The sequence below is a fragment of the Saccopteryx bilineata genome, chromosome 1, assembly GCF_036850765.1.
Source record: "Saccopteryx bilineata isolate mSacBil1 chromosome 1, mSacBil1_pri_phased_curated, whole genome shotgun sequence".
NCBI lineage: Eukaryota > Metazoa > Chordata > Mammalia > Chiroptera > Emballonuridae > Saccopteryx > Saccopteryx bilineata.
The window spans coordinates 355,934,218-355,958,251 of record NC_089490.1 but is presented as its reverse complement, the minus strand read 5'-3'; the positions used below and the strand labels follow the sequence as shown (position 1 = coordinate 355,958,251).

General features: G+C 39.1%; 1 protein-coding gene and 2 non-coding genes across 3 annotated transcripts in view; 1 reads left to right on the top strand and 2 right to left on the bottom strand.

Moving 5' to 3' along the window:
* IPO7 (importin 7) overlaps window positions 1-24,034 on the bottom strand; it is a 78,321-nt gene that overhangs the window by 8,748 nt on the left and 45,539 nt on the right. The window contains exons 13-20 of the mRNA XM_066250924.1: window positions 22,796-22,885; window positions 14,053-14,218; window positions 13,699-13,859; window positions 6,568-6,696; window positions 3,995-4,061; window positions 3,786-3,911; window positions 3,166-3,263; window positions 124-219 (exon numbers count right to left, since the gene is read on the bottom strand). Coding sequence (XP_066107021.1) covers window positions 124-219; window positions 3,166-3,263; window positions 3,786-3,911; window positions 3,995-4,061; window positions 6,568-6,696; window positions 13,699-13,859; window positions 14,053-14,218; window positions 22,796-22,885 — 933 coding nt within the window. The remainder of the gene's footprint in view (window positions 1-123; window positions 220-3,165; window positions 3,264-3,785; window positions 3,912-3,994; window positions 4,062-6,567; window positions 6,697-13,698; window positions 13,860-14,052; window positions 14,219-22,795; window positions 22,886-24,034) is intronic.
* Window positions 14,299-14,482, bottom strand: LOC136321168 (small nucleolar RNA SNORA23). Its single transcript, XR_010728457.1, has one exon. It is a non-coding gene; the product is annotated as a small nucleolar RNA SNORA23 (small nucleolar RNA).
* LOC136321147 (small nucleolar RNA SNORD22) lies at window positions 23,184-23,313 on the top strand. The gene has a single exon (XR_010728438.1). It is a non-coding gene; the product is annotated as a small nucleolar RNA SNORD22 (small nucleolar RNA).

Below are 24,034 nucleotides of genomic sequence, written 5' to 3'. Positions count from 1 at the left end.
TTTATCCAGGGGTCATAAATAACAATGTACAGAATATTTAACAAATAACCAAAAAGAAAAAAAATGGAGGGAAGATTTTCTCTCTGAAGCCTCACATACAAATCATTAATTAGCTCCACTGACCTGATCAATGCCACGTCCTTTGCACTGTAGAATGATGACTTCTAACAATTTTGCTGCATGACACTCTGCATCTTCTCCTGCAACTCCTGTAAGAACCTAATCAACACAATATAATTTGGAGCGAGGTATCATGAAACCTTTTAATCTGAGAATTTCTGTCCTGTCTTCAGTCTCTGGAGTATTTAAGATATTCTAAGTATGAATGATTACAGTGTTCAGACTATGGTCTAAAGCACCTATGAGGATGTAGAGTTGTTTAACTGTCATATTCTAGCAATCTAAATCTTGCCAATCTAAACATAATCAAAGTACCTCTCCCAAAGTGCCATTCTGGACTATAGCATACTAACAACCACTACTTTCTCATACAAACATGTCAAAGGACCTTCACCTTAGCTAAAGCACCTTACCTTTCTCAGGGATATCTGGCTTTTATGTAAAGAACTACAAAAAATTAAGCTGATACTGCTAGGAAAATCTTTCCTCCACACTGTCAAAAAGTAAAAAATACTGACATTGGAGTGGGAGAGGAGGAAGAAGATGCCTGTTGATTGCAAATGTCCCCAGACAATAAATTAAAAACATGGAATCCGCATGCTAGTTAGCACTAGAGGACTAAAAATGTTAATAAGTGTTCTGAAATATCATGGTATAGGAATCTATTTCTAGAGTATAAACATAATAATAGGATTGGCAATACAAATTGAATAACATAATTAGATGATTACTTTGCGACTAAGGGAAAGTATCAATGAGAACAAGGGCAGCTAAAAACTTTATGGAGCAAAACATTTTTAGATGCCTAATATTAAACAGCATGCTGACGCTCACCAAGCACTGTTAGAAACTCAAATGCTACCAATTACAGTATCTATTGAAGAACTCTGATTCAAGTATTTTACTCCACCTCTATTTTTGTTTTTAAAAGTAGTATTCAACATAAATTTATCTTAACGATTTTTCCAAGAAATGACTCACTACTTTGGACTTTTAAAACAAACCCTCACATTTTGATATTTCCTAAATAATTGCTATATAGCCTCCATAAATCTGCAGCTGCCAAGGTTTTTCTTTATAAAATATCTGTAATAATTCCTGATCCTTTCAAAAATCTCTCAAGTTCTAGATTCTTTCCTTCTTTTGATTCAAAGCCTAGTAAAGAAGTAGGTTAAGATTAAGTTCCAGGTACTCTGAAAATCAAAAATATCTATAATTCCAATTAAATATCAGGGCAAATACAAGACAAAAACTTGTCAAAGCCATTACTGTGACATCTAGGAAATTAAAGTCTTGTTTAAACTTTTAAAGCAGGGGTCGGGAACCTTTTTGGCTGAGAGAGCCATGAACGCCATATATTTTAAAATGTAATTCCATGAGAGCCATACAATGAGCCGTGTACGTTATGCATTATCCAATAAAAATGTGGCATTGTCCCGGAGGTCAGCTGTGATTGGCTCCAGCCACCCGCAACCATGAATATGAGCGGTAGAAAATGAATGGATTATAATACATGAGGATGTTTTATATTTTTAAAAAAAATTTTTTTTCTTTTCTTTTATAGAGACAGAGAGATAGACAGGGACAGACAGACAGCAACAGAGAGATGAGAAGCATCAATCATTAGTTTTTTGTTGCGCGTTGCAACACCTTAGTTGTTCATTGATTGTTTTCATATGTGCCTTGACTGCAGGCCTTCAGCAGACCGAGTAACCCCTTGCTTGAGCCAGCGACCTTGGGTTCAAGCTGGTGAGCTTTTTGCTCAAACCAGATGAGCCTGCGCTCAAGCTGGCGACCTCTGGGTCTTGAACCTGGGTCTTCCGCATCCCAGTCTGACGCTTTACCCACTGCAAAATGGCCTGGTCAGGCAGAATGTTTTATATACATATATATTTTAAGTTTTATTTATTTATTTTTTACAGAGACAGAGTGAGTCAGAGAGAGGGATAGACAGGGACAGACGAACAGGAATGAAGAGAGATGAGAAGCATCAATCATTAGTTTTTCTTTTATTCTTTTTTTTTTTGGGGGGGGTATTTTTCTGAAATTGGAAACGGGGAAGCAGTCAGACTGACTCCTGCATGTGCCCGACCGAGATCCACCCGGAACACCCACCAGGGGGCGATGCTCTGCCCTTCTGGGGTGTTGCTCTGTTGCAACCAGAGCCATTCTAGCGCCTGAGGCAGAGGCCACAGAGCCATCCTCAGTGCCCGGGCCAACTTCGCTCCAATGGAGCCTTGGCTGCGGTAGGGGAAGAGAGAGACAGAGAGAAGGAGAGGGGGAGGGGTGCAGAAGCAGATGGGCGCCTCTCCTGTGTGCCCTGGCCGGGAATCAAACCCGGGACTCCTGCACGCCAGGCTGACGCTCTACCTCTGAGCCAACCGGCCAGGGCTGTTTTTTTTTTTTTTTTCATTTTTCTGAAGCTGGAAACAGGGAGAGACAGTCAGACAGACTCCCGCATGCGCCCGACCGGGATCCACCCGGCACGCCCACCATGGGGCGTCGCTCTGCCCACCAGGGGGCGATGCTCTGCCCATCCTGGGCGTCGCCATGTTGCGACCAGAGCCACTCTAGCGCCTGAGGCAGAGGCCACAGAGCCATCCCCAGCGCCCGGGCCATCTTTGCTCTAATGGAGCCTTGGCTGCGGGAGGGGAAGGGAGAGACAGGGAGGAAAGCGCGGCGGAGGGGTGGAGAAGCAAATGGGCGTTTCTCCTGTGTGCCCTGGCCGGGAATCAAACCCGGGTCCTCCGCACGCTAGGCCGACGCTCTACCGCTGAGCCAACCGGCCAGGGCTTTTATATTTTTAACGTTACTATTTTTTTATTAAAGATTTGTCTGGGAGCCAGATGCAACCATCAAAAGAGCCACATCTGGCTCGCAAGCCATATGTTCCCAGCCCATTTCAAAGTCTTATTCTGTTAGACCCATCTTATCTGTCTATCATAATGTAGTATTATGTAATTTCACAATTTTGTTCCTTTGATGCTGTCCACCAGTCAACATATGTCATGACATATGTTGCTCTACAAATTAAAAATGACCTACCTTTTTGCACATGCTGTATATCATTTCAAGATACTTGGTATCAGACAGAAGTGTGTCTGTATCAACTGTCACATAATTATGAAGTAGAGGCATCATATCTGTATTAAAAAGCATCAGATTATTACCTTCACTAATATATAAATGTTTTGTTTCTGAAAATCTCCTTAAAAAAAAAAGAGCAATCTGGAGATGTTTTCTCTGAACATATATGTACCCTGATTTATCAATGTCACCCCATTAAAATTAATAAGAAAAAAAAAGCATATCTAAAGCATTTTGTCTGTAACATCCACTTTTAATTAAGGTATACTAATTAGATATAGAAATGAACCATTTTTAAAGTGAATTCCTTTATATTTAGTAGTTAAAATACAAAGGTTATACAAAGAATACTGACAGGTAACAGGAGGGTAAGAATATGTGTTAAAGAAAAAAAATCTAAAGTAATAACAAAATCAAAATATACAATGGAAATCAATGCCTGGGTCTTTGAGCATTAACTGCTATTGATATCCAAGCAATGATGCACTTAGAATATTCAAAATTATTTGTTCAATTGACAGACTAAACATAAATCAAAACGGGGAAATCTTCAGTATTTCTATGCTGATCTGACTCACCTGTAAAATAATCAAAGCCATCTTGCTGAAAAACCTCAAATACCAAAGGTAGAAGCTGCCACATCTGTGGAGACACTTGTTGACATGTCAAACTATGAGCTAAAGAGAAGATCTCCTCATAGAATTCTAAACGAGAACATGGAGTCATTAGTAAAATGCTTGTTGATGTGAAATAGCAGTACATTCTTACCACAATCAGGGGTATATACCTAAGACATGCTGTTGTAAAACAGTTCCAATGACCTGTAAGCAGATTCCTTCAAGCTGCTGGGTTATCTAAGAGAAGAAAAAAAAAATCATATGGAGGAATAACAGCACACTGAATGAATTAGTAACCAGTGTATAATTTATTGCTTTAAAATATAGTCAGTGTTGTTATGAAATAATTTTAAATCTTTTCTTTGAAACGACTCACTCTTATGAGGTTGTGAAAAAACCTATAATACAAACTTAATGAAATATTATTACATGAGACAACACAAGGAAAATCATGCATAGTTTACCTAAAAAGTAAAGAAAAAAAAATAACACCCTGGAAAAATACAAATAATTATTAAAATAAAGGAGCCACATCTGTTTTACAGAGAGACTTTAAATCTTTTTGTGTGTAAATATAGATTAATTCAGCCCAGATATAATTGAAAAGTCATTGTTGGTGGCTTACAGAACAATTATTTGAAAGAAAACATTATTCTAACCATTCCCAGTAATTTTTATAATCCTAAATTATTCTTAAGTTTGCCAATAAAGCAGCCATCCCCATTTATACAATTATATTAGATACAGAGAACCAGGCCCAAGTCATTCAAGACGGGCAGAAAATACAAGATAAAAGATCTTCATTGTTAGTATGGTCCTCAATTGGATCCCAAATACCTGAAATCCATCAGATGTTTATAAAGTGGTTAGAAAAAATAAGATACAATTTACAAATCAGATATAAAAAAACATCCATCCCAAATACATTATTATAATTAATACATTTTCTTCAAATATAGTAAACAATTGATTTGTTAGCCATAAGGTAGCTTAACTATAAGGTTCCTTACGGCTTCTGCCTATCTCCAATTATCAAGAAAAAAAAGAAAAAAAAAATTGGCCCTGGCTGGTTGGCTCAGCAGTAGAGCATCGGCCTGGCGTGCAGGGGACCTGGGTTCGATTCCCGGCCAGGGCACATAGGAGAAGCGCCCATTTGCTTCTCCATCCCCCCCCTCCTTCCTCTCTGTCTCTCTCTTCCGCTCCCGCAGCCAAGGCTCCATTGGAGCAAAGATGGCCCGGGCGCTGGGGATGGCTCCTTGGCCTCTGCCCCAGGCGCTAGAGTGGCTCTGGTCGTGGCAGTGCAACGCCCCGGAGGGGCAGAGCATCGCCCCCTGGTGGGCAGAGCGTTGCCCCCTGGTAGGCGTGCCGGGTGGATCCCGGTCGGGTGCATGCGGGAGTCTGTCTGACTGTCTCTCCCCGTTTCCAGCTTCAGAAAGAAAAAAAAAGAAAGAAAAAAAAAGAATAAAAAAATAAGTTTACTAAGATCTCAAGTTGTAAAAGGCAATTGTAGATAATCTGACAACATGGTTTCTGGATATAAATATCTGCATTGAAGGTATAAACAGCAAATTCAGCAGTGATTACTTTGAAGGGAAAAAAGCAGGAAATGAGATTAGGAAGTGGTAGTCCAATAACTTCAATTACATCTATCAGAAATTGTTTTTCTTACTGGAAACAAAATGTAAAGGATATACTATAAAATCTTAAAAAGCTAATAAATTTAGGTGGTGGTTAAAGGGTAATGGTTATAGTTTTTCTCTGTTTCTTTCTTTTTTTCTTACAGAGACAGAGAGAGAGTCAGAGAGAGGGATAGATAGGGACAGACAGACAGGAATGGAGAGAGATGAGAAGCATCAATCATTAGTTTTTCATTGTGACACCTTAGTTGTTCATTGATTGCTTTCTCATATGTGCCTTGACCGTGGGGCTACAGCAGATGGAGTAACCCCTTGCTCGAGCCAGTGACCTTGGGTGCAAGCTGGTGACCTCGGGGTGTTGAACCTGGGTCCTCTGCATCCCAGTCCGACACTATCCACTGCGCCACCACCTGGTCAGGCTGTGTATTTCTCTTTTTTGTATATATTTCAGAAGTTCATTTACAATTTACACCTTTCTAAAAGATACAAAAAAAAACTAGAAAGATGATGGCTGATGTTTGCACAATGTGAACATACTTAACACCACTGGACTGTATGCTTAAAAATAGTTAAGATGGTAATTTTATGTCATGTATATTCTACAGTAGATTAACATTTTTTTAATTAAAAAGGAACAAGCTCTGGCCAGTTGGCTCAGGGGCAGAGTGTCGACCTGGCATGTGGAAGTCCCAGGCTCAATTACTAGTCAGGGCACACAGGAGAGGCAACCATCTGCTTCTACACCCCACCCCTCCCCCTTCTTTTTCTCTCTCTTCCCCTCCCGCTGCCAAGTCTCAATTAATTTGAGCACGTCAGCCCTGGGCGCTGGGGATGGCTCTGTGGAGCCTCCATTCAGGAACTAGAAAAAGCTTGGTTGTGATTGCGAGCATCGGCCCCAGATGGGGGTGCTGGGTGGATCCTGGTGGGGGTGCATGCAGAAGTCTGTTTCTGTATCTTCCCTACTCTTACTTAAAAAAAAGATGGCAGAATCAAGGTACACGAGAAGATGACTGAAAAGGATGTCAGAATTCTCCAAAAAGCATAGAATTGATGAAGAATATCTTGAAATAACCTAGAAGCTTTACAACACGAGAACATTTTCATACCTCTTTATGATCTTCAACTACACTAAGAAGCGTGTCAATGGTATTCAGGATTCCCATAGCAGTAACTGCTTTGTCATCACTTCCTTCTTCATCTGGCCCAGTCTGGATTACTTGATTAAATGTCATTGCCTAGAAGGTAAGGAAAATTTATTTTTATGTTCTAGGCTCTTGGTAGAAGTAAAATAGAAATTACTTCTCATGTGATTTTATGGCAACAGGCTAGGTATGGAAATTAAATTTGCAGTATTTGTCTGGTTAAGAAGATACAAAATAAAAATTAGTTTAAAGTAAAAAAAAAATGTCATAGCCTAGATTCAAGAGAATATAATTTAGGTTTACCAATAAATCAGTATAAACTCATTGGTTTAAAACTCTTAATTTGTAAAATGTTCTCACTGGGACAGCACAACCAATCAATGTCTCTAAACTGATTAATAATACTATAATTTTAAGAGCTTGGACACAATAATCAAATGGTGCTGCCTATGAAACACTAGGGGACCGTAAACAAGTTATTTGCCCTATTTTCTGACATCTCATTTGGGAATGTCATAGAGCAACTGTGAAAGAAGGCAAAGCATAGAAACTGTTGAATATTATGAATATGCTTATTAATATTACTGGCTAATATCTGACAATGTCCAAATACAGGTATACCAATAAACAAGGTTTTCTTATAATATTCAATTGTTTTGAAACAAACTTCTGAGTAATTATAACTAATGATCAGACTAACATATTGTAAATGAAATATATACATAATGAATTATACCATATATTCATGTCTTCATCATTTGCAAAATTAGCTGTCAACAATACACATTTCCACAATACTTAAAAAAAATTTTTTACTTATTGATTTTAGCCAGAAAGGAAGTGGGGGGGGGGGGAGGGAGAGAGAAAGAGAGAGAGAGAGAAAGAGAAAGAGAAACATGAATCCATTCCTGTATGTGCCCTAACCGGGGACTGAATGAACAACCTCTGCGCTTTGGACTGATGCTCTAACTAATGGAGCTATCCGGCCAGGGCTCCACAAAACTAGTACTCTTTTTTTTTTTTCTTTTCTTTTTTTATAGTGACAGAGAGCGAGTCAGAGAGAGGGATAGATAGGGACAGACAGATAGGAACAGAGAGAGATGAGAAGTATCAATCATCAGTTTTTCGTTGCGACACCTTAGCTGTTCATTGATTGCTTTCTCATATGTGCCTTGACCGTGGGGCTGCAGCAGACCGAGTAACCCTTTGCTCCAGCCAGTGACCTTGGGTCCAAGCTGGTGAGCTTTTTGCTCAAGCTATATGAGCCCGCGTTCAAGCTGGCGACCTCGGGGTCTTGAACCTGGGTCCTCCGCATCCCAGTCCGACGCTCTATCCACTGCGCCACCGCCCCGTCAGGCTCCACAAAACTTAAAAAAAAAAACAACCCCCCCCAAACCACCTCTTAATAAATTTATCGTGGTGACTGGTTAATAAAAGTAAATAGGTTTCCGGTGTAGTTCTATAATACATCATCTGTATACTGTGTGTTCACCATCCAATGTTAAGTCTCTTTCCATCACCATTTAATCCCCTTTTATCCTCTTCTACCTCTTGCCACTCCATTTCCTTCTTTGTAATCACCACACTGTTGTCTGTATCTATAAATGTTTTTTGCTCAATACCTTCATCGTTTTCACCCAGACCCCCAAATTCTCCCCTTTGATAGCCATCAGTCTGTTTTCTATATCTATGAATCTGTTTCTCTTTTATTTTGTTCATTAGATTCCAAAGTAAAATCTTATGGTATTTGTCTTTCTTTGATTAGCTTATTTCATTTAGCAAAATACAATCTAGGTCCATCAATGCCAAGTACAATAGTATTTCATTGTATAAATGTACAACTTTTTTTGAGAGAGAGAGACAGACAGTGGGGGAGGAAGAGAGAGAAGTACCAGCTCGTAGTTGTGTCACTTTAGTTGTTCATTGGTTGCTTCTCATATGTGCCTTGACCTGGGAGGTCATGTAGAGCCAGTGACTCCTTGCTTAAGCCAATGACCATGGAATCATATTGATGATCCCATGTTCAAGCTGGCGACCTTAGGGTTTTGAACCCGGGACCTCAGTGTCCCAGGTAGATGCTCTAAACACTGTGCCACCTCTGGTGAGGCCTACAGCTTTTTTTTTTTATCCATTCATCTACTGATGGGCACATGGGTGCTTTCAACTTTTGGCTATTATAAATAATGCTGCAATAAATAAAGGGGTGCATATATTCTTTCCAATTATTGTTTCGAGTTTTTATTGGAGATATTCCCAGGAGTGGAATTGCTGGGTCATAAGACAATTACATTTTCAATTTTTTGAGGTAAGTCCATGCTGTTTTCCACAGTGACTGCACCAATCTGCATTCCCACTAAAAGTACACAAAAGTTCTTTTCTTTACATTCTCACCAATTGTTGATTTACTGAGAGCTATTCTGGCAGGTGTGAGGTGATATTTCATTGTGGTTTTAATTTACACTTCTCTGGTGATTAGTGTCATTGAGCATCTTTTCATATGACTATTGGTCATCTGTATGCCTTTGTTGGATTAGTGTTTGTTCAGTTCCTTTGTCCATTTTAAAATTGGATTGTTTGGGATTTTCTGGTGTTGAATTTTGTTTTTTTAAAAATATTTTGAAAATTAACCCCTTATCAGATATATCGTTAGCAAGTGTGTTCTCCCATTCACTGGGCTGTCTTTTCTTTTCTATTTGTATTTTTCTGAAGTTAGAAGCAGGGAGGCAGTCAGACTACCACATACATCTGACTGGGATCCAACGGGCATGCCCACCAGGGGGCGATGCTCTGCCCATCGGGGCCTTGCTCTGTTGAGGCTGGAGCCATTCTATGCCTGAGGGGAGGCCATGGAGCCATCCTCAGTGCCTGGGCCAACTTTTTGCTCCAATGGAGCCTTGGCTGCAGGAGGGGAAGAGAGAGATAGAAAGGAAGGAGAGGGGGAAGGGTGGAGAAGCAGATTGGCACTTCTCCTGTGTGCCCTGACCGGGAATCAAATACGGAACTTCCACATGCTGGGCGACACTCTACTGCTGAGCCAAACAGCCAGGGCCTGGGCTGTCTTTTCATTTTATTGATGGTTTCCTTTGCTGTGCAAAAACTTTTTAAGTTTTGCCCTGGCCAAATAGCTCGATTGGCCAGAGCATCTTCCCAAAGCTCAGAGCTTGCCAGTTCAACATCCATACAGGAACAGATGGATGTTCTTGTCTTTTACTTCCTTTCCTCTTTCACAAAAACAAATAAAAAAATAAAATCTCTTTAGCTTCTAGTCCCATTTGTTTATATTTTCTTTTGTTTCCCTTATCTGAAGAGATGTATCAGAAATAATATTGCTAAGAAAAATATCCAAGATTTTACCACGTTTTCTTTTTTTTTCCTAAGGGGGGGGGGAGGCAGTCACACAGACTCCCACATGCACCCAACCGGGATCTACCCGGCATGCCCACCAGGGGGTGATGCTCAGCCCCTCTGGGGAGTTGCTCCGCTGCAATTGGAGCCATTCTTGCATCTGAGACGGAGGCCATGGAGCCATCCTCAGCGCCCGGGCCAACTTTGCTCCAAAGGAGCCTTGGCTGCAGGAGGGGAAAAGAGAAATAGAGAGAAAGGAGACAGGGAAGGGTGGAGAAGCAGATGGGCACTTCTCCTGTGTGCCCTGGCCGGGAATTGAACCTAGGACTTCTACACACCAGGCCCACGCTCTACCACTGAGCCAACCAGACAGGCCACCACCTGTTTTCTTCTAGAAGCTTTAGTTTCAAATCTTACATTTAAGTCTTTAATTCATTTTGAGTTCATTCCTGTGTATGTTGTAAAAAAAGATGGTCTTGTTTCATTTTTTACAGGTATCTGTCCAATTTTCCCAACTTCATTTACTGAATAGGCTATCTTTACTCCTGTATGTTTTTATCTCCTTTGTCAAATAGTAACTGACCATAACTGTGTGTTAATTTCTGGGCTCTCTATTCTGTCCCACTGATCTATATATCTATGCTAGTACCATGCTGTTTTAATTAATATGGCCTTGTAATATAGTTTGATGTCACGTAGTGTGATTCTTCCAAACTTGTTCTTCTTTCTTAAGATTGATGTTTTGCTATTCGAGGTCTTTTGTAGTTCTACATAAGTTTTCTGTCTGACCTGTGGTGGCACAGTGGATAAAACGTCAACCTGGAAACGCTGAGGTTGCTGGTTCAAAACCCTGGACTTGCCTGGTTAAGGCACATATGAGAGTTGATGCTTCCTGCTCCTCCTCCCTTCTCTCTCTCTCCCTCTCTATAACGAATAAATAAAATCTAAAAAAAAACCCAAAACATAAATTTTCTAAATTTTATTCTAGGTCTGTGAAATATGCTATTGGTATTTTGATAGAAAGGACATTGAATCTACAGATTGCTTTGGGTAGTCTGGGCATTTTAATGTTAATTCTTCCTATCCATGAATACTGTATATACTTCTACTTATTTTTATTTTCTTCAATTTCTTTCTTCAGTGTCTTATAATTCAAAGTATAGGCCTTTTAAATCCTTGGTTTAATTAATTCTTAGGTATATTTTTGGGAAGCAATTGTAAAATAGGATTGTTTTTCAGCCCCCCCCCCTTTTTTTACAGAGACAAGAGAGTGAGTCAGAGAGAGGGATAGACAGGGACAGAAAGACAGACAGATAGGGACAGAGAGAGATGAGAAGCATCAATCATTAGTTTTTCATTGTGACACCTTAGTTGTTCATTGATTGCTTTCTCATATGTGCCTTGACCGCGGGCCTTCAGCAGACTGAGTAACCCCTTGCTGGAGCCAGCGACCTTGGGTTCAAGCTAGTGAGCTTTGCTCAAAGCAGATGAGCCTGCGCTCAAGCTGGTGACCTCAGGGTCCCGAACCTGGGTCCTCCGCATCCCAGTCCAATGCTCTATCCACTGAGCCACCTCCTGGTCAGGCTTTCAGTTCCCCTTTCTGATAGTTCATTATTGGTGTATAAAAATAAAACCAATTTCTGGATTTTTTTAAATTCATTTTTTTTAGAGAGGACAGAGAGAGGGAGAGAGAGAAGGGGGGAGGAGCTGGAAGCATCAACTCCCATATGTGCCTTGACCAGGCAAGCCCAGGGTTTCGAACCAGCGACCTCAGCATTTCCAGGACGACGCTTTATCTACTGCACCACCACAGGTCAGGCCAATTTCTGGATATTAATTAATTTTATATCCTGCTACTTTACTAAATTCATTTATCAATTCTAGTAGTTTTCTGGTGGACTCTTATGGCTCTGTCTATATAGTATCATGTCACCTGCATATAATGACAATTTTACTTCTTCCTTTCCGTTTTAGATGCCTTTAATTTCTTCTTCTTGTCTGACTGCTGTGGCTAGAACTTCTAGTACTATGTTGAATAAGAGCAGTAAAAGCAGACACCCCTGTCTTGTTCTGACCTTAAGGAAAACGTTTTTAGTTTTTGCCTTTTGAGTATGATGTTGGCTTGTCATTAAATGGCTTTTATTATGTTGCTGTATGTTCTCTCTATACCAACTTTTCTGAGAGTCTTTTTTTTTTTTTTATTTATTCATTTTTTTAGAAAGGAGAGAGAGAGGGGGAGAGAGAGAGAGAGAGAGAAAGAGAAAGAGAGAGAGAGAGAAGTGGAAGAGGAGCAGGAAGCATCAACTCCCATATGTGCCTTGACCAGGCAAGCCCAGAGTTTCGAACCGGCGACCTCAGCATTTCCAGGTCGACGCTTTATCCACTGCGCCACCACAGGTCAGGCCAAGAGAGAGTCTTTTTTTAAAAAATTGTAAATGTGTGCAGGATCCACAGCAAATATCAAGAGTTAGATTCCTGAAATCCCAATACTTAGCAGAAATATAAAATGCATTAAATAAATCATTGTATAGGGGAAAGAAATATGGGTAACTATTGGGCACATGTTCATACTTTCTATTACCCCTAAGTAATTTACTTAATTCTCAGATGATTGGGGCTATGTATATTAAACAATGACCATGTATAAAATTATTTTTACACAAATTTCATTTTAAAAATATTTCTGAAAAAAAATTTCATTTTAAAAATATTTCTGGAAAAAAAAAAAAAAATTCTGTGCCTGGCCGGTTGGCTCAATGGATAAAGTGGCATGCAGCTATCCTGGGTTTGGTCCCTGGTCAGGGCATACATGAGAACTGACCATCTGCTTCTCTTTTCTCTTCTTTTTCTCTTCCCCTCTCACTGCCAATGACTTGATTGGTTCAAGTGTTAGTCTCTCGAGTGCTGAGGATAGCTCGGTTGATTTGAGCATCAGCCCCAGATAGGGGTTGCTGGGTGGATCCTGGTAGGGGCACAAGCGGGAGTCTCTCTCCTTCTCTCAGTTAAAATAAGTAAATTTAAAATAAATAAATAAATAAAACCAGCATGTCTACTTTATTTTTAAGTTGGTCTGTACTATTCCAGGAAACCACATAAACAAGGCAATCATAATGCAACATGAGGTAGCAGTTAAGAACATGCATCATAAAGACATATATCTGAGGTGTGAATCCAGGTCCCACCCATCCCAGCTGTGGGCAAGCTACTTTAACCTTTTTTTATTTTTTTTTTAACAGAGACAGAGAGTGAATCAGAGAGAGAGAGGGATAGACAGGGACAGACAGACAGGAACGGAGAGAGATGAGAAGCATCAATCATTAGTTTTTCACTGCGCATTGCAACACCTTAGTTGTTCATTGATTGCTTTCTCATATGTGCCTTGACCACGGGCCTTCAGCAGACCGAGTAACCCCTTGCTGGAGCCAGCGACCTTGGGCTCAAGCTGGTGGGTTTTTGCTCAAACCAGATGAGCCCGCGCTCAAGTTGGCGACCTCGGGGTCTCAAACCTGGGTCCTCTGCATCCCAGTCCAACACTCTATCCACTGCGCCACCGCCTGGTCAGGCTACTTTAACCTTTTAACGCCTCATATTTTCTTTCAGAATTGAAATATTTCTCACACAGGGTAATAGGAAAATTAAACAAGCTAATTATATATCAAGGGTTTATAACATTATCTGACATACAGTAAGATCTGTGAACGTACTTTTTATAAGGTAAATAATGCATAATGATTGGTTCAAATAACATACCAAATGTTGTGTCATTTCTACTGCAATAGGAGTAACTTCTTCACTATACTCGCAGATCATTTTCTGAATTACATTGGTAAGATCATCATTTTCTGTTTCTCTTATAATATGAAGAAGAGCTTGCATTACAGGTCTGATAAATGGTGTTATGTATTCTTTAGCTGTAAGAGGAAAAGAGAAAAAAATTTTGATCTAGTTAGCTTAAACTCCTTAAAACCTGATAACAACATAATCAAAGAGTAAAAAAGAAATACTTTCATATAAAATAGAAAATTATTTGGCAAGTATCCAGATTATACCTTGTACAATTATGTGAAAACACATCACACTATTTTTGAGATATAAACCCTTTACCTTTTTCTTGATTGCTGATTAACACTTGAAGTGCAATAGCAGCTTCCACTTTCACAGGCATTTCCCTATCATCAATCAGACATCTTCGTGTCAGCTCTAAGGCTGTTTGCAGGTTCTGGTCACTTTTGAACTTCACTTCACAAAAATAGTGAAGGACCCAACAAGCCTTTCAAAAAAATGCAGTAAGTTATTATAGATACATTATATTAAATTCCCCCACACTATACAGTATTATCATTGCCAAGGTTCTGTGTGGAAATCTGGAGGCTGGCCAGTGAAAAATTATGTCCATGAGACAACACTAGACCAGTACTATGATCCCAAGTTACTCTTTGGCTGCATGATGTTTGTGTGGATAGCAAGATCTGAATGCAAAACACAGACAGATACTGTTATCAGACACAGATGAAAACCGTGCACACATTACATTAGCCATTTAAAATAAAACAGAAGTCTAAAATAAAATATGGCTTTTATTTTTTTTATTTATTGATTTGAGAAAGAGAAACAGGAAGATCAATCTGTTCCTGTATATGTCCTGACCAGGCACTGAACTGGCAACCTCTGTGCTCTAGGATGATGCTCTAACCAACTGAGCTATCTGGCCAGGGCTAAAATGAAAATGTGGGGTTTTTTTTGTTTGTTTCTTAAATGCAAATAGGGGAGACAGACAGACTCTGTATGAACCCATGAACCCCAACTAGTATCCACCTGGGAACCCCTGTCTCGGGCTGATGCTCTGCCCATCTGAGGCCATGCTTACAACTGAGCTATCTTTAGCACCTGAGGTGGAGGCTCTAGGGAGCCATCTACAGCAATTGGGGCCAATCTGCTTAAACCAATTGAGCCATGGCTGTGGAGGGGGGGAGAAAGAGAGAGAGAAAAGGAAGAAGAAGAGGAAGAGGAGGAGGAAGAGGAGGAAGAGGAGGGAATGGAGGGGTAGAGAAGCAGATGGTCGCTTCTCCTGTGTGCCTTAACCTGGAATCAAACCCGGGACATCCACATGCTGGGCCAACACTCTACCAGAAATATGGCTTTTAAAGTAAACATTAAAGTTTCCATTTAAAAGTTCAGATAAGGTCAGAGTAGTGGCGGGGTAGAAAGCGATACCGATAAATCTCCCCCAAAACTCAACAAGATCTTCAACCAGAAACAGAAAAACTTATCCTTGGAGCCTCCAGATGTTTCACAATACACCCAAAAGTATGATCGAGCGAAAAATTGGCTAAATATATAACCAAACCCCGAAGGAAATAGGGAGTAAGAAATGCTCCGCCTTTCTCACTAACCTAAACAGGGCGGCTTTCACTGGAAACTGAGAATATAGAAACTAAGGCGGGCAAAGGGGGTGAATAGGTCCAGGCCACGGCACAAATGGCCGAACCAGGCTGTGGCACGAAGATCCAAGCCGAGGAAAAATTGTTCCTGTGACAACCCGGGCAATACAGCTAACACTCGCGCCAAACCCAGACAAAGACAGACAAGCGGGGCAGCCATTTTACCCGATCTCCTGGTCAGCGCGCAGATAGTGGGAGAGAGATTCCTTCCAAGGCCCCGGGAGTGTGCACCCGTGTTGTACCACAGAGGAGCAGAGTCAGGGGCCTTTGTGTGGGCCTAAAGCGGAATCTCAAGCCGCCCCAGCGCCTTGAAAAAGCCGCACATGGGGACGGAGCGAGAGCCAATTCCAACGCTGGAACTTTTCCGTGCGGGAGGGGGGTTTCACTCAGAGGGCGAGACTTCCAGTCTGACATCCTGGTCTGCGCGCGCAGATAGTGAGCGAGAGATTTCTCCGAGAGCCTCGGCAGTGCCTGCCCGTGTTATCCCACAGAGGGGCAGAGTCAGGGGCCTTTGTGTGGGCCTAAAGCGGAATCTCAGGCCGCCCCAGCGCCTTGAAAAAGCCGCACACGGGGACGGAGCGAGAGCCAATTCCAACGCTGGAACTTTTCAGTGCGGGCAGGGGGTTTCACTCAGAGGGCGAGACTTCCGGTCTGACATCCTGGTCTGCGTGCGCAGATAGTCAACGAGAGTTTCCTCCAAGCGCCCTGGGAGTGGATGCCCGTCCGTGTTACCGGACAGAGTGGCAGAGCCAGAGGTCTTTGAGTGAGCGGAAGCCCTGCCTGATTATGCTAGCAGCTCTGACTGACTGAGCCTTACCCAGAGCCCTGTGCTGAGTGGGAATAGAGTGGGGAGTTGCCAGCTCTTTGAGCCTCTTACTATCCAGGCAGAGGCAGCAGCAACCCCATAGCTGGATTATCAGGCTACTAATTGAGGAAGGAAAGACTAGGAGAGAGGCTCCAGGAACACGGACTCTCTCACTGTCGGAGCCTGTAAATGCTAATGAGCCTCAACTGCCAATGTGATTAAAGCATAATACATGACATCGCCATAGAGACTTATCAACTGCAAACCTCTACCTGAGCGTGCCAAAGGGGCAGAACCCGGGGTACAGAGTCACCGACCAGGAAGAGGGAGAGAAAAGAAAAAGCAAGAAGATAACCTCTCAAAATCAAGAATAATCCGCAGACTTTATAACCTATCCCATTTTATTATATTTGTTCGTTTGTTTCTCTTCATCCTTGATTTTTTTTTTTTTCCTCCTCCAATTTGGTCGTTTAACTCTCTACTGGTCTTACTCTCTCCTCTCCTTAAACTACACTACCCATAAGTGTTACATCTCCCATTATCTTTTCTTTCCTCTTCCTTTCTCTTTGAGGGTTGCACTCCAAAACCCTTAACTCTCTCTCTCCTTTTTCTTTTTTCTTCTTTTAGTGGTTCCCTCTTTTCTCTCTCTCTCTCTCTTTCTTTTCTCCCTCTATATTAGTTTCTTCCTTTCTCCTTTACGTCTCCTCTCATTCAAACCTCAATAACAAACAAATTATCTTATCTGGGACTCAAACTTATGTTTGTGGCATTTTGGGGGGTTTTTACTTCACCTTTTTAACTCACTAGCACTGCTCCCATCCCTGACTCTCCATTTTATCAAGCTCTTGTTACACTAAATACAATAGTAATTTTTAAATTTGTCCCCCCATTTTCCTGTTTCCCTCTTATTCCTCTCATTATAACTCTTAGTCAACCAACACCTTAAACGCAAATCATTTTATTCTTGATCCAAATTTTTTCATTATTTGCTTTCTGTGGGTCCATACCTCCCCTTTTTTATTTTTATTTTATTTTATTTTAATTTTTATTTTTTTGCCCTTTATTACTTTTCCCCAATTCAAGCCCTCCATTACAGGCATTGTTTGTTCTATTAAATACAATATAATTTACAGTTCACAAGATTTTTTCAAGAAAGAGGGGAGAGGAGAGGAAAAAAGGAGGGGGGGGAATAATTTCTTTTTTAAAAAAATTTTTTTATTATTTTATTTTTCTTTATTTCATTATTAATTTAAAAAAACCCAACTTTTTTCGATTTTTTAATTTTTTTTAACTTTTTATTCTTTATTAAATCTCATTAATACTAACAACAAAACCACCCTCAGATGCCATTAAGGAAGAGAAAATCGAATATCATGGATACAAAAGAAAGAGAGCTAACACAGATAGATGAGGAAAAACCTATGGAGAAAAAATTTAATATATTGGAAACCTTGGAGCTAAATGACAGAATTCAAGATAGAAATCCTAAAAATACTCAGAGACATACAAGAAAACACAGAAAAGCAATTTAGGGAGCTCAGAAAACAACTCAATGAACACAAAGAATATATGTCCAAGGAAATTGAAACTATAAAAACAAATCAAACAGAGATGAAAAACTCAATTCACGAGCTGAAAAACGAGGTAACAAGCTTAGCTAATAGAACAGGCCAGATAGAAGAGAGGATTAGTGAAATAGAAGACAAGCAACTTGAGGCACAACAGAGAGAAGAAGAAAGAGACTCAAAAATTAAAAAAAATGAGATAGCCCTACAAGAATTATCTGACTCCATCAGAAAGAATAACATAAGAATAATAGGTATATCAGAGGGAGAAGAGAGAGAAAATGGAATGGAGAACATACTCAAACAAATAATAGATGAGAACTTCCCAAGCCTGTGGAAAGAACTAAAGCCTCAAATTCATGAAGCAAACAGAACTCCGAGTTTTCTTAACCCCAACAAACCTACTCCAAGGCACATCATAATGAAATTGGCACAAACCAATGGCAAAGAAAAAATTCTCAAGACAGCCAGGGAAAAGAAGAATACAACATACCACCATTGAAAAAACCACCACAGAAGCACATGAGATAAAAAAGATAGCAACAGAGGAAAGATGTATGGAATACAACCAAATAAAAACAAAAGATAGAAAAACGAAAGAGAAGGATCAAACAAGACACAAAACTAACAGAAAGCAATCTATAAAATGGCAATAGGGAACTCACAAGTGTCAATAATTACACTAAATGTAAACGGATTAAACTCACCAATAAAAAGACACAGTAGCAGAATGGATTAAAAAAGAAAATCCAACTGTATGCTGCCTACAGGAAACTCATCTAAGTAACAAGGATAAAAATAAATTCAAAGTGAAAGGCTGGAAAACAATACTCCAAGCAAATAACATCCAAAAAAAAGCAGGTGTAGCAATACTCATATCTGATAATGCTGACTACAAGACAACAAAAGTACTCAGAGACAAAAATGGCCATTTCATAATGGCTAAGGGGACACTGAATCAAGAAGACATAACAATTCTTAATATATATGTACCAAACCAAGGAGCACCAAAATATATAAGACAGCTACTTATTGACCTTAAAACAAAAACTGACAAAAATACAATCATACTTGGAGACCTCAATACACCGCTGACGGCTCTAGATAGGTCATCCAAACAGAGAATCAACAAAGATATATTGGCCTTAAACAAAACACTAGAGCACCTGGATATGATAGACATCTACAGGACATTTCATCCCAAAGTGACTGAGCATACATTTTTCTCCAGTGTACATGGATCATTCTCAAGAATTGACCATATGCTGGGCCATAAAAACAACATCAGCAAATTCAGAAAAATTGAAGTTGCACCAAGCATATTTTCTGATCATAAAGCCTTGAAACTAGAATTCAACTGCAAAAAAAGAGGAAAAAAATCCCACAAAAATGTGGAAAATAAACAACATACTTTTAAAAAATGAATGGGTCAAAGAAGAAATAAGTGCAGAGATCCAAAGATATATAGAGACTAATGAAAATGACAATACGACATATCAGAATCTATGGGATGCAGCAAAAGCAGTGATAAGAGGGAAGTTCATATCACTTCAGGCATATATGAACAAACAAGAGAGAGCCCAAGTGAACCACTTAACTTCACACCTTAAGGAACTAGAAAAAGAAGAACAAAGACAACCCAAAACCAGCCGAAGAAAGGAGATAATAAAAATCAGAGCAGAAATAAATGAAATAGAGAACAGTAAAACTATAGAAAAAATTAATAGAACAAAGAGCTGGTTCTTTGAAAAGATCAACAAAATTGACAAACCCTTGGCAAGACTTACCAAGGAAAAAAGAGAAAGAACTCATATAAACAAAATCCAAAATGAAAGAGGAGAAATCACCACGGACACCGTAGATATACAAAGAATTATTGTAGAATACTATGAAAAACTTTATGCCACTAAATTCAACAATCTAGAAGAAATGGATAAATTCCTAGAACAATACAACCTTCCTAGACTGAGTCAAGAAGAAGCAGAAAGCCTAAACAGACCTATTAGTAGAGAAGAAATAGAAAAAATCATTAAAAACCTCCCCAACAAAAATAAAAGTCCAGGCCCAGACGGCTGTATCAGCGAATTTTATCAAACATTCAAAGAAGACTTGGTTCCTATTCTCCTCAAAGTCTTCCAAAAAATTGAAGAAGAAGCAATACTTCCAAACACATTTTATGAGGCCAACATAACCCTCATACCAAAACCAGGCAAGGATGGCACAAAAAAAGAAAACTACAGACAAATATCTCTAATGAATATGATGCTAAAATACTAAACAAAATACTAGCAAATCGAATACAACATATTAAAAAAATAATACATCATGATCAAGTGGGATTCATCCCAGAATCTCAAGGATGGTTCAACATACGTAAAACAGTTAACGTAATACACCATATCAACAAAACAAAGAACAAAAACCACATGATCTTATCAATAGACGCAGAAAAGGCTTTCGATAAAATACAACACAATTTTATGTTTAAGACTCAACAAAATGGGTATAGAAGGAAAATATCTCAACATGATAAAGGCCATATATGATAAACCATCAGCTAACATCATATTAAATGGCACTAAACTGAAGTCTTTCCCCCTTAAATCAGGAACAAGACAGGGTTGTCCACTCTCTCCACTCTTATTTAATGTGGTACTAGAGGTTCTAGCCAGAGCAATCAGACAAGACAAAGAAATAAAAGGCATCCATATCAGAAAAGAAGAAGTAAAGGTATCACTTTTTGCAGATGATATGATCCTATACATCGAAAACCCCAAAGAATCCACAAAATGACTACTAGAAACAATAAGCCAATACAGTAAGGTCGCAGGATACAAAATTAACATACAGAAGTCAATAGCCTTTCTATATGCCAACAATGAAACAACTGAGAACGAACTCAAAAGAATAATCCCGTTCACAATTGTAACAAAAAAAATAAAATACTTAGGAATAAACATAACAAAGAATGTAAAGGACTTATATAATGAAAACTATAAACCACTGTTAAGAGAAATCGAAAAAGATATAATGAGATCGAAGAATATTCCTTGTTCTTGGTTAGGAAGAATAAATATAATCAAGATGGCCATATTACCCAAAGCAATATACAAATTTAATGCAATTCCCATCAAAATTCCAATGACATTTTTTAAAGAAATAGAGCAAAAAATCATCAGATTTATATGGAAGTATAAAAAACCCCGAATAGCCAAAGCAATCCTAAAGAAAAAGAATGAAGCTGGGGGCATTACAATACCTGACTTCAAACTATATTATAGGGCCACGACAATCAAAACAGCATGGTATTGGCAGAAAAGTAGACACTCAGACCAATGGAACAGAATAGAAAGTCCAGAAATAAAACCACATATATATAGTCAAATAATTTTTGATAAAGGGGCCAAGAACATACAATGGAGAAAAGAAAGCCTCTTCAATAAATGGTGCTGGGAAAACTGGAAAGCCACATGCAAAAGAATGAAACTGGACTACAGTTTGTCCCCCTGTACTAAAATTAACTCAAAATGGATCAAAGATCTAAACATAAGACCTGAAACAATAAAGTACATAGAAGAAGACATAGGCCTGACCTGTGGTGGCGCAGTGGATAAAGCGTCGACCTGGAAATGCTGAGGTCGCCAGTTCAAAACCCTGGGCTTGCCTGGTCAAGGCACATATGGGAGTTGATGCTTCCAGCTCCTCCCCCCTTCCTCTCTCTCTCTTTCTCTCTGTCTCACTCTCTCTCTTCTCTAAAATAAATTAATAAATAAAAAATTAAAAAAAAAAACAACAAAAAAAAACTTCTTAAAAAAAAAAAAAAAAAGAAGACATAGGTACTAAACTCATGGACTTGGGTTTTAAAGAGCATTTTATGAATTTGACTCCAATGGCAAGAGAAGTGAAGGCAAAAATTAATGAATGGGACTACAGCAGACTAAGAAGTTTTTGCTCAGCAAGAGAAACTGATAACAAAATAAACAGAAAGCCAACTAAATGGGAAATGATATTTTCAAACAACAGCTCAGATAAGGGCCTAATATCCAAAATATACAAAGAACTCATAAAACTCAACAACAAACAAACAAACAATCCAATAAAAAAATGGGAAGAGGACATGAACAGACACTTCTCCCAGGAGGAAGTACAAATGGCCAACAGATATATGAAAAGATGCTCATCTTCTTTAGTTATTAGAGAAATGCAAATCAAAACTGCAATGAGATACCACCTCACACCTGTTAGATTAGCTATTATTAACAAGACAGGTAATAGCAAATGTTGGAGAGGCTGTGGAGAAAAAGGAACCCTCATACACTGTTGGTGGGAATGTAAAGTAGTACAACCATTATGGAAGAAAGTATGGTGGTTCCTCAAAAAACTGAAAATAGAACTACCTTATGACCCAGCAATCCCTCTACTGGGTATATACCCCAAAAACTCAGAAACATTGATACGTAAATACACATGCAGCCCCATGTTCATTGCAGCATTGTTCACAGTGGCCAGGACATGGAAACAACCAAAAAGCCCGTCAATAGATGACTGGATAAAGAAGATGTGGCACATATACACTATGGAATACTACTCAGCCATAAGAAATGATGACATCGGATCATTTACAGCAAAATGGTGGGATCTTGATAACATTATACGAAGTGAAATAAGTAAATCAGAAAAAAACAGGAACTGCATTATTCCATACGTAGGTGGGACATAAAAGTGAAACTAAGAGACATTGGTAAGAGTGTGGTGGTTACGGGAGGGGGGGAGGGGGGAAAGGGAGAGGGAAAGGGGGAGGGGGAGGAGCACAGAGAAAACTAGATAGAAGACGACAGAGGACAATCTGACTTTGGGTGATCGGTATGCAACAAATTGAAAGACAAGATAACCTGGACTTGTTATCTTTGAATATATGTATCCTGATTTATTGATGTCGCCCCATTAAAAAAATAAAATTAAAAAAAAAAAAAAGTTCAGATAAGCAGTCATTTATTACAAAACATAAATATATAAATTAATACATTAAAACTTACCCTTGCTCTCATGTAGCCTAGTTCACTGCTAAAGAGAGGAAATACATGGTTCTGCAACATGTATTCCATCTGATCTTTGTAGATCTTTTTCTGTCAATATAAACAAAAATTGTTTTTGAAAGAGGTCCAAACATAATGATCTCAAATGCCAAAGAGATACACCAGTGCTAAAAATTACTACTGATGTTGTAATATACATTTTTTTTGGTTCTTTGAACCCCAAGGTCCACATCCAATTTTTTATTCCCTAACTGTACCATAAAAAATACTGAATACATTTTTACTTATTTATATCCTTTGTTTAGAAAGTAAATGCACCAATTCTTAGCAGCAATGGTGTTTAAGTAATGGAATATGGTTAATTTTATTCCTTACCTTATTAAACATTTTCTTATAAAATTATTATAACATAAAACCCCTACTTCCTGTCCTAGTCCCTGAGCCAGTAAAGGTGAACCTATTAGGGCTGGATAAGGAAGAAGAGGAATGTTTGTTCCAGAAGGAACAGTGTGAAGGATCATAGGTTTCTAAACATGGGAAAGGTTGTTGAAAAATCATGTAGCTTGAGCAGGTGGTGGCGCAGTGGATAGAGTGTCGGACTGGGACATGGAGGACCCAGGTTCGAAACCCCAAGGTCACCAGCTTTAGCACAGGCTCATCCAGCTTGAGCATGGGGTCACTTGCTCTGCTGTAGCCACTGCCCACCGCCCCTGGTCGAGGCACATATGAAAAAGCAATTATTGAACAACTAAGGTGCCACAACAAAGAACTGATGCTTCTTATTTCTCTTCCTTCCTGTCTGTCTGACCCTCTCTCTGTAAAAAAAAAAAAAAAGAAAAGAAAAAAGAAAAAAAAAAAGAAAATTTTTCCAGGTCTAAAGAACAAAGAATGTGTAATGGGAATTCAACTCTTGAAAGATATCAGAAAGGAATTTTCAAGCAATTCTTGTACAATCTAGCTGTTTAAATTTGCATATAATTGTTTTTGTCTTCATAAATTCAAGTTTTCATTTTTCAAAAAAAAAAAAAAAAAAATGAAGAAACAAAAACCCCAAAGAGGGTCTAAATGAACATAACATAGGCTAAAAAATAAGAAACATCCTTTCAATAATCTGGATATCTAAAAAGATACTTGTATTTTCTAAATAGTAAAATGCTTTTAAGAAGAGATCCTTGAATTGCATATTAAATCAATGTTGAAAACTGATAAATACTTACAAAACTTAAGACGACAAGTAAG